Source organism: Phaseolus vulgaris, chromosome 2, assembly GCF_051622355.1.
Source record: "Phaseolus vulgaris cultivar YP4 chromosome 2, ASM5162235v1, whole genome shotgun sequence".
Taxonomy (NCBI): Eukaryota; Viridiplantae; Streptophyta; class Magnoliopsida; order Fabales; family Fabaceae; genus Phaseolus; species Phaseolus vulgaris.
In genome coordinates this window covers 32,478,207-32,488,969 of record NC_143499.1, presented here as the reverse complement: position 1 = coordinate 32,488,969, position 10,763 = coordinate 32,478,207, and the positions used below count along the sequence as shown (strand labels likewise).

At 33.5% G+C, this 10,763-nt stretch overlaps 1 protein-coding gene across 1 annotated transcript; it reads left to right on the top strand.

Annotated features, from left to right (window-relative positions):
* Positions 1-8,519: 8,519 nt before the first annotated feature.
* LOC137811530 (transmembrane emp24 domain-containing protein p24delta9) lies at positions 8,520-10,763 on the top strand. Its single transcript, XM_068613320.1, has 4 exons — positions 8,520-8,967; positions 9,075-9,284; positions 10,212-10,288; positions 10,434-10,763. Exons 1-4 carry the CDS (start codon positions 8,740-8,742, stop codon positions 10,576-10,578), a joined length of 660 nt encoding a protein of 219 aa, XP_068469421.1. The 5' UTR covers positions 8,520-8,739; the 3' UTR covers positions 10,579-10,763.

Here is a 10,763-nt window from a genome sequence, read left to right as displayed (position 1 = left end):
TATATATATAATACTAATATTAGTATCATGCTCGTAATTTACATTAAGCTTATCAAAATAATAAAAAAGTAAAATTTAAAATTTATTTGTCTCTTTTGAACTATTATCCTAACTTACAACATTGTTTTGATTTCAGATATAATTATAACCATTTCAAAACAAATAAAATATGAATAAATTAACTTAAATAAACGATTAACTGACATGGTGAAGAGGTAACAATCACCCAAGGCGCCAACCAAAAGGAGATGAAACCCTAAACAAGGAAAATGGAGAGAGAATATAGAGAAACGAAGTGAAGTCTGAATTGTAAAATTGAATGGCACTAGAAAACTGATCTTATTGAATTCAAATGAGTATATATATGTACAGTGCAAACAACAAAAACACAGATGACAAATAGAAAAACAAAAGCCCAAATAAAAGGCCCAAAATAAAGAGTACAATTATTTTATCAGCCCCCCTCAAGCTGGGAATATATGTATCTCATTCCCTGCTTGGACTAGAGCTCTTTGTATACTGTTGGAGCAAGGGGTTTGGTAAGGATATCTGCAATCTGCATAGAAGAAGAAATAGGAAGCAACTTGAGAAGCCCAGTGGTGATCTTGTTTCAGACGATGTGACAGTTAATTTCGATGTGCTTGGTATGCTCATGAAACACTTGATTTGAGGATATGTGTATTGCAGATTAGTTACCACAGTAGATGGTTGCTGATTGAGTATAGGGAAGTCCAAGGTCTTGCAGGATATAGGTTAGCCATTGAATCTCGCAGGTGGTTGTGGCTAATGCTCTATATTCGGCTTTAGAAGAGCTCTTGGAAAGGGTTTGTTGTTTCTTAGATTTACATGAGACAAGAGAATCACCCAAGAAAATGCAGTAACCAGTTACAGATTTTCGGGTTTCAGGACAGGTAGCCCAATTCGAATCACTGAAACCGAGAAGTTGGAGAGTGTTATTGCTGGGAAAGAAGATTTCGTTGCCATGGTTGCCTTTCAAGTACCGAAGAAGACGAAAAGCAACTTGCTGATGAAGGTTGGTAGGAGATGAAATAAATTGGCTGAGGTTGTTGACAACAAATGCAATGTCAGACCGTGTGTTTGTAAGGTATATGAGCTTGCCAATTAGTCTTCTATATGCAGAGGTTTCAATGTCAGTGAGTTGTGTGCCAGCGGAGGAGGAAAGCCGAGATGAGTGAACCATGGGTGTAGGCATAGGAGCAGAGTTGATCATGCCAGTGTCATAAAGAAGGTCTAACACGTATTTTCGTTGACAGATGTGGAGCCCTTGGCTGTTTCTGGCCACCTCCAGGCCCAAAAAATATGTGAGGTCTCCTAGATTCTTGATCTTGAATTGAGTGTCCAGCAGAGAAGTGATATGGGCAATTTCCTCATGATCGTTTTTAGTAAGCACCAGATCATCAGCATACACAAGAATAATGGTGATGTTAGGACCGCTACGGTGTAAAAATAGAGAGTGATCAGCGAAGGATGAAGTGTATTTATCTAAAAGTAAAAATTGAGACAGTTTTGCATACCATTGGCGGCTGGCCTGGCGAAGTCCATAGAGTGATCTTTGTAATTTGCAAACATGTTGAGGAGATGGAAGTTTGAGGCCTGGCGGTGGTTGCATGTAGACTTCCTCAAGGAGGTCCCCATGGAGGAAAGCGTTGTTCACATCAAGTTGTTTAAGAATCCAGTTTTGAGAAGTGGCAACAACAAGTAAAAGTCTTAAAGTGGTTAGTTTTGCAACGGGAGCAAAAGTATCTAAAAAATTGAGACCTTCTAATTGTGTGTAGCCTTTTGCTACCAACCGTGCTTTGTGGCGATCAATGGTGCCATCAGATTTGTGTTTTACCTTAAAAATCCATTTGCAGCCAATGGTTTGTTTTCCTGGAGGAAGAGTAGTTATCTGCCATGTGTTGTTAACATTAAGAGCATTAAGCTTTTCTAGCATTGCTTGTTTCCAGCAAGAATGCTTAGAAGCCTAAGTGTAGGAGCTGGGTTCAGTGTTAGAAGATATAAAAAATATAGTCTTTTTGAAAGATGGTGAGAGAGCAGTGTAGGAAAGAAATTTATGAATGGGATACCGATTACTTACAGTATTGGCAGCAGGTAAACAAGTATGGAAGTCCTCTAAGTAGGTAGGGAGTCGTCTTTGTCTGCTGGAGCCTCTTGGTGGAATGATGTTGTCTTCAGTGTGAGTGATAGGAGTCTCGTGCTCATGATTGTGACAGTTATAATCCAACAATATATCATCATAGAATGTATTATAGTTAGCAGGAATGGGTAAAGATAAAGTGTCGGGGCTCCGTGTGTCATCATGATTCAATATGTATGGAAAATGATGTTCATGAAAGATCACATATCTTGAAACTTCAATGCGATGAAACTTTAAATTTAAGATGATGTAACCTTTGGTATTGTGTGGAAAACCGAGAAAGATGCCATGAACAGATCTAGTATCTAGTTTCTTTCTATTAGCATGAATGATAGTAGAATAACAAAAGCAGCCAAAAACACGTAAGGAAGAGATATCACAAGGTTTTCCAAAAAGTTTTTCATATGGAGCAATATCTTGTAAAAGGGGAGTAGGTGTGCAATTTATGAGGAAAACAACATGTTGGACAGCAAAGTCCCAAAAAATATGAGGTAAATTAGCTTGAAACAGTAAAACGCGAGTGATGTTTAAAATGTGTTGGTGTTTAGGGTCAGCTATACAGTTTTGTTTTTATCAGCAAAAACAAAAGGGTATTTACTTTTCAAGACATGCAACCTTTCATCGGAGGGATGCCCCATTCTATAATGCCACAAATTATTTTCCTTAACAGTGCATAAGACAGAAGGAATAAAGTGGTTTGTGGCAGTGTGAAAAATAGAAGAGTTAAAGATGTACAAGCCAACCTTGGCATTAGCTAAACCAATCTGCTGTTTGGAGAGGTTGTCCTGTATAAGACAGTGTGTGGAGGAGAAGATCAAGTTACATTTTAAGTGTAGAGACAATTTAGAAGCAGATATAAGGTTGCATGTAAATTGAGGGATGTACAACACATCAAGAAGATAAAGTTTATTTGTAAACAAAATTGTCCCAGAATAGTTTGCAAAAACATGTTGGCCATTTGGTAAATTTATCAGGACATGTTTGATGGTTTTATAAGAGGTGAAAGCAAACAATATAGTACAAACGTGATCAGTGGCGCTAGAGTCAACAATCTAGGAATTATGACTATGATTTAAAGAGGAAAAGAAGTGTTTACCCGTTGAAGACAACTCATGTGCGTTGGGGTCTGCAGAAAAGGAGCCCACTTGATTCACTTGAATAGGATTAGGTGGAGTGTCATTGTTTTTCTGCCTCAAAACATCATTGATAATTTGTATTTGATTAGCAATGAGTTGGTAATCACGTTTTCCCTGTTTTTTTGGACAAGGCTTAGAGAAAACACCATCAATGGTAATAAGACTGTTAATCTGATTAGTCTTATTGTTGTTATAGGATTTGTACCCAGGTGGATAGCCATGTTTCTTGTAACAGGTATCCACGGTATGACCATTTTTGTTACAGTACGTACAAACTTTTCTAGTGTTGGATTTTGAGTTCCTATTGTCTTGATCAGGGAACCCAACCTTTCTAAAACAAATATTTTCAGTATGTCCATGCTTACCACAAAAAGTGCACAGAGTAGATGAGGAAGTCCTAGTGGAATCAGCACTATTAATACTAGAGATGCTAACAAAAATGTGATTTGCTAATTGTCTTTCTTCCTGGGTAACGAGAGAAAAAATCTTTGATATATGTGGGATGGGTTCCATGAGTAGAACATGTGATCTAATATTACTATACTGGTCATTTAACCCTCTCAAAAATTGCATAGCATGATCTTCACATTTTCTTTGACTTATGATAGATTTAACTAAACAAGAACATTTAACAGAACATGTGCATATGGGGATAGGCCTAAAATTGTCCAGCTCGTCCCAAATGATCCTTAATTTTGTAAAATACTCAGTCACAGATAAATCCCCCTGATTTAAAGAAGCTACTTCTAAATGAAGATCAGAAATTCTGGATAGGTCACCCTGAGAGTATTTGGTTTTCAAATCATTCTAGATGTTCAGGGCACTATCCATCCAAATAATGCTTTGTTGAATAGGTAAAGAGACAGAGTGTACTAACCATGAGACTACCATATTATTGCATTTGTTCCAAATTGGGAAATTTTGATGATCTTTCGCTGGGCAAGGATGTGTTCCAAGAACGAACTCCACTTTGTTTTTCACGTTTAGTGTCGTCAAGATCGAGCGGCTCCAGGAATGGTAATTGGAAGTGTCCAACACCAGCGAGACGAGCGGCGCCGCGGGGTTCTCGATAGGATGAAGGTAGAGGTAGTTGTTCGCCGGATCATCTTGAGACGATGCAACAATGCGTTCTTCCGCCATTGCTGCAACAAAAAAACAAGAAAAGGAAAATCAAGGAGAAGAAAGAAAATAGGGAAAATTTCAGAGCGCGCAACAGAGCTCTTCAATTGAAGAGCTATGATACCATAATACGATTAACCGACATGGTGAAGAGGTAACAATCACCCAAGGCACTAACCAAAAGGGGATGAAACCCTAAACAAGGAAAAGGGAGAGAGAACGGAGAGAAACGAAGTGACGTCTGAATTGTAAAATTGAATGGCACTAAAAAACTAATCTTATTGAATTCAAAAGAGTATATATATGTACAGTGCAAACAACAAAAACACAGATGACAAATAGAAAAACAAAAACCCAAAGAAAAGGCCCAAAATAAAGAGTACAATTATTTTATCATTAAATTAATTTTAAATGTAATTATATAATCATACAATGGAAAAGCATAATTGTAATGTTGAAATAACCAAAGAGTTTCGAAATGAGGAGTGTGTGTTGGTTGCAAATAAATCAATTTTATAAGGTTGTGTTAAGCTTAAAATTTACTTGTTAACATAATAAAAAAAACTACCTAACATAGAAAGTTTTGTTGGTTACCAATGGTACTTTTAATGGACCAAATGTTAATATTTAGTGAGACTTACTTAATATAAATCTTATGAAAACCTTTATTTGATAACAAATTAGTTTGATATATAATAAATATAATATGAAATGTTTATTTTTAGTCGACATGAAATTTCTCCAACAACAACATCATTTATAAAGTATATGTAATAACTTATTTCAATTTCACAATAATGAAATTAGGATATTCATATTTCAAAAAAAAATTAAGTTTAATTTCGAGTCCATCAAATTACAATCCTTTATACATATTAATTTAATTAAAAAAATTACAAAAATTATACTAACATTAATTTAATTAAAATTTTAATGTCATATAAAACATCAATTTAATTTAACTTTTGTTTTAAAAAAATAAAAATTTTAATACTAATAGTAAATATAAAAGATATATATATATATATATATATATATATATATATATATATATAAACTAACCTTTGCTCTAGCGACTGTACAATTCGACAGGTTTTTGTGAATGCACCAAAGGCAGATGCTTCTTCCTGAACCTTCATATTTTTTTTTTCACCTTCATAAATTTTTGGTATTCCAAATATGTTCCTATGTAATATTCTGGATCATGTAATCTAGAAGTTTTTTTTCTAAATTTGTAATTAGCTTTTGGATTATGTAATCCGAAAACCTTTTTTCATATGCATGATTAGTTTCCAGATTACATAATTTGGAAGTCTTTTCCAATAAGAGATTAACTTCCGAATTATGTAATCCATAAGCCTTTTTTCAAATGCGTGTCCAGATTACATAATCCGGAAGCTACTCTCAAATCCAAACTTCTAGATTATATAATTCAGAATATCAATTTTTAAAAATATATTTCAGATTACATAATCGGTAAGTTATTTTCAAATTCAAGATTAACTTCCAGATTATGTAATCCAGAATATAGGGGTGACACAAGAAGGATAAAAAATGTATTTTCATGTTTTGTATGGAGGTGCAGGAAAAAAACAGTCCCAAAGATACCCTCACGATGGAGTTCACAAGCTGTAGTGGGGCCCTCACAGTGGGCTGCTTCTTCCTGCATCCTGTGTCTTCTTCACGCAGTCGATAATAAATACGAAATTACTATTTTGTCTTTCCATAAAAAAATTCAAAATCCAAAACCCTAAATTAGTTTCTCTCTGCTCTCTTCTCTCATCCCAACACCCCAAGCACTCTTGCAATTTGGCGCACCTCCAAGATTCCATTTGTGGTGGTCAGGTGTCATAATCCCTATTTTTCCAATTGAAACAACTAATTCTTTGTCTGTTTTCTTATTGATCATCGCCAACACAACCACTTTCAATACACTTTTAATTGTTTTGTTCTATATTTAGCGATTATTGTACATTCATTGTTCATTGTGGGATCGATATCCGTCCTTAGGGACAATTATTACTTTTGACAAACGCGGTGCATTTACCGTAAAAAGTCACCATGTAGTCATGATTATTTTATAATATATGATTTGGTAACTCTTTGATAGATGATAGAAACATTCTTGTCACATTTTCAAAAGACACATAAACATAGTTAACTTGTTATTATCATCTTGCTCTGATAAAATATCTCATATGGACAAAACAACCTATTCTTTGAAAAACTAAAATCAAAACATCTAAGTAAAATGAAGATAACATATTTAGTTAAAAGAAAAAATTGATATTATTTGTCATAGTTAAAAAAGAGAAGATTGTTATACTTGGATTAGACTTGGACAATCTATTCACAACAATATGATCTTGACAATCTAGTTTTAACCATCTAATACAATCTTCAGAGGACATTTTCATTTCAAGGATTTTAATCATAACAAATAGTATCAAATTTTGATGAATTAAATTTTTTGTCTAAGTGTAGTAAGAGGAAAAGAAAATCTATCACGAAATTTAAACATGACAAACAAAACCTTCTATTAATATATGTATGCTAGATAAGATGTTGCTAGTACAATATAAAGATAATTAGAATGAAGTATTTTATTCCTAACAAGTTGAGTGCAATATGAAAATTGTTATTTATTATAGTTTGTTTCCATAACGAAATTGCAAATATGGATTAACAAAAGAAAGAAAGAGAAAACACAAAAAGTGATGAATAAAAAAATTAAAACAAAAAAAGACAAATTTTGACATTTCAATTTTTTAATTTAATAAATTTTAATAATTCATTTATATTTTATATATATTTTTTACATTTCCTTATATGCAATTTATTTATAAACAAACACCTACTAATATTATATTTTTCTAATTTGATAAAAATTATATAATTACTTCTAAATATATTCAATTTTCTTAAAAAGTATTTCTTCAACATTTTAATTCTTCGAGTTAATTACTTTTCTAAAATATTATTTTTACCTTACTTTTGTATTATATTTTCTTACTAAATTTACTTTTACAAATTACTATTTTTTAATTTATTTTTTTACCTGAAATATTTGTAGGAACTAATGGAAGGAAATAAGAGAAGGCAAAGTAATTACACAAAATTGCAAAACTAATCTTATTCATTTTGATTTACTCAATCACATATATAACATATAACAGTAAAATAGTTATGAAATAGTACTACTAACAGGCCTGTAAACACTGACCATTAATACAATATAACGGTAAAATAGTTTAAGGGTAATAAAATCAGAATTAATAACCAACAATATTTTTACTCAATATAATTATATTTCTTATTTTAAATTTTAAATTTATATTTATATACTTTTATTCAAATTTTTCATTTATTTCTCCCTTCCTTGTTATCTAAGAACTGAATTTTGAACGTGGATATGTATTATGTGGGTGAAAAATTCAATATGTGTATGCATGGAAGTAAACATAAAGTCACAAGGGCTTGTTTGTTACTACTTTTAAAAAAATATATAAGTTTTTTAGTTGTTAAAAAACTAAAAAACTTGTTTGATAAGTGTTTTATTAAAATAGTTTATAAAAACTGCTTTTGTTTTTTCTACTTTTAAAAGCTAAAAAATAAAGACAGTAAGATGTATTTTTTGTTTTTAGTTTAATTTTCTCAATCTTCCATCAAAGCTTGCTGCAATTCTCCCAACATTGGAAGAAGGAGGTGAATGAATGGTCTCCACCATCAGCACTCAATTGGACCACAATTGAAGTGCTAGTAAGAACATGTAAGAACCTCTATGTATGAAGAAAGGAGAAAGTGTTTTTTTTTTAATTGTTTTGGAAAAAAACAAACTTTTATGATAAAAACATAAAATCAGCGAATAATAAATAAATATACGAAGAAAAACAGTGTATTTTTTATTATGCAATGTATTTTAAGAAATATATTATAATAAAAGGTTGATGTTTTAAGACAAAACTGTTAATCATCACAAAACAAAATTTACAAAATTGATTTATTAAATAATTTTATTTGTTTATTTATTTATCTTATTCCTCTGATTGAGTATGAACAATACGTGTAAGTTCCAATGAAAAGAGGCCACGTAAGATCCAAAGTTTGACAATGGACATGGACATCGTGGTTGTGTTGTGCAGCTGCAACAGTAGTAGTAGTTGGCACCGTGTTTGGTTTGGTTTGGTTTAAGACTTGAAATATCATTATTAATAATTTATGATTCATAGCCGCTAAATCTCTATTGATTCTTGTTCTCCACCTACACTTCACGCCCATAACCTAATCTCTCCTTTTCTCTCTCACCAAACACACAATCCATTCATCATGATCATCATGATTGGGGCAAACCCCAAACCCCTTCTGCATCTTTCGCTTATGCTTTTGGTGCTCTTTTCTTCCTCAACCCAATCCCTTCGATTCGAACTCCAGTCTGGCCACACCAAATGCATATCCGAAGACATCAAGAGCAATTCAATGACGGTGGGCAAGTACCTCATCGTCAATCCCAACGAGGGTCAACCTCTGCCCGATTCCGTCAGAGTCACCGTTCGGGTATTTTCATGAACCCCACTGCCAAAAAATTATATTTTTTGGGGCCCATTAGTGAATCGGATCGTGTTCTCTGGTTGAATGGTAATCGTGTGTTTTTTTTTTGTTAGGTGACTTCGTCGTACGGGAACAACTATCACTACGGGGATCGCGTTCAGTCGGGGCAGTTTGCGTTCGCGGCAGTGGAGGCTGGAGATTACATGACTTGTTTTTGGGCTTTGGATCAGACTCCCGCGACAACGTTGACTGTGGATTTTGATTGGAAAACGGGTGTCGCGGCCAAGGATTGGTCTAATGTCGCTAAAAAGGGACAAGTTGATGTGAGTAATCCGCCACTACTGTGTTTCTAGCAGTTAATTTTGGTGTAGAGTATAGTGTTACGTGCTAAAATATTTGGGAAAAAAAATGAATTTGTTTTGCAAGATTTACTTGGTAGTTGCATTCCAACAAATAGTTTTCGTAGGAGAGCTTATTTGGACTGAATTCAGTATTACTATGAGGATCTCATGGAAAATAACTTGGAAAAGTTGTTTTTTAACCGAGTCAAATTACATAGTGTGATCCATGTTAAGGATCTTTTCCTTGAGGATAAGGTTTTTGTTGTTGTTGATTGTGTTACTCATGTACAGCCAAGGAAATTAAAAGAGATGAATGATCCTCTTATGTGATTTACTGGCTCAAGCTCAATATAATCTGATCAATCAAGTAATGTCTGATTTCCCTTACCAGTGGTAGAGATCTGTATTAGGACTAGAGAGAGAGTAGTCTCACTGATGAAATTTCTAGTTATGACAAGCTTATAGGGCATTATACTTTCCTAATCATGGAAATCTTCTTACTGTATAATGTGTATATTGAATGGGAACCACATTCATCCGTACAAATGATAACATATTTTCCCTACTGATAAATTTTTGTCTGCCTCATTTATTTTATTTTGGGTAAGTGGTAGGCAGCACTTTTTTTGGCTTATTCTCTGTTGACAAAATTGGCTTTCTTGAATGATTGCATATTATTGTAATTTGTTTACTTGAATCCTGTTTATGTCACTAAAATTTATGCCATATTCTGGAGCAAATCACGGCCTACTCAGCCTTCCCATCCCATACCACACATTTGTCACTTGAGGCGAAACTGAACAGACTCTTTGATTTTCAATTACATTGCAAAAGTTGTAATCTTTGCTGACACAATGTTCGATGAAAGAAAATACAAATTCTTACATAAATTTAACTCCTCTATACCAGGTAATGGAGCTAGAGCTAAGGAAGTTGCAGGATTCTGTTGCTTCCATTCACGACGAGATGTTTTATCTTCGTGAAAGGTAACCAACCAATCATTGCCTGAAAATTCTTAATTGAATACGTTCACATAGGAAAGTAAATTAAACATTATTCTTGTTTGTGTAAATACTTGATGGGATATTATAAAATCATCATTCTTACTATTCTGTGCTTTTTAATTTGCAGAGAAGAAGAAATGCAGGAACTGAACAGGGCAACCAATAGCAGAATGTTCTGGTTAAGTTTGCTTTCTCTCCTCGTCTGCTTATCAGTAGCAGGGATGCAACTATGGCACTTGAAGACCTTCTTCGAGAAAAAGAAACTCATTTGAAATTTTGTGATGGGTGTTACATTTTTCCTATGTGATCTTGTAAAATATACTAGCATTAATTTATCAAGAGGATACGCATAAGGGTAGTCAGTATAATCTCAAAAGTCACAAATGTTTCCCTTTGTTAAGCGCATATAGAGAGTTATGGCAATACGACTTTCAAAGGAAATCTTGGCGTTCTTCAA

Excerpts from the sequence above, each read along its gene's own strand:
- LOC137811530 (XM_068613320.1), top strand. The coding sequence starts at position 8,740 with ATGATCATCATGATTGGGGCAAACCCCAAACCCCTTCTGCATCTTTCG. Across the intron at positions 9,285-10,211 it reads CTAAAAAGGGACAAGTTGAT|GTAATGGAGCTAGAGCTAAG; the intron begins GTGAGTAATCCG and ends CCTCTATACCAG. Across the intron at positions 10,289-10,433 it reads ATGTTTTATCTTCGTGAAAG|AGAAGAAGAAATGCAGGAAC; the intron begins GTAACCAACCAA and ends TTTAATTTGCAG.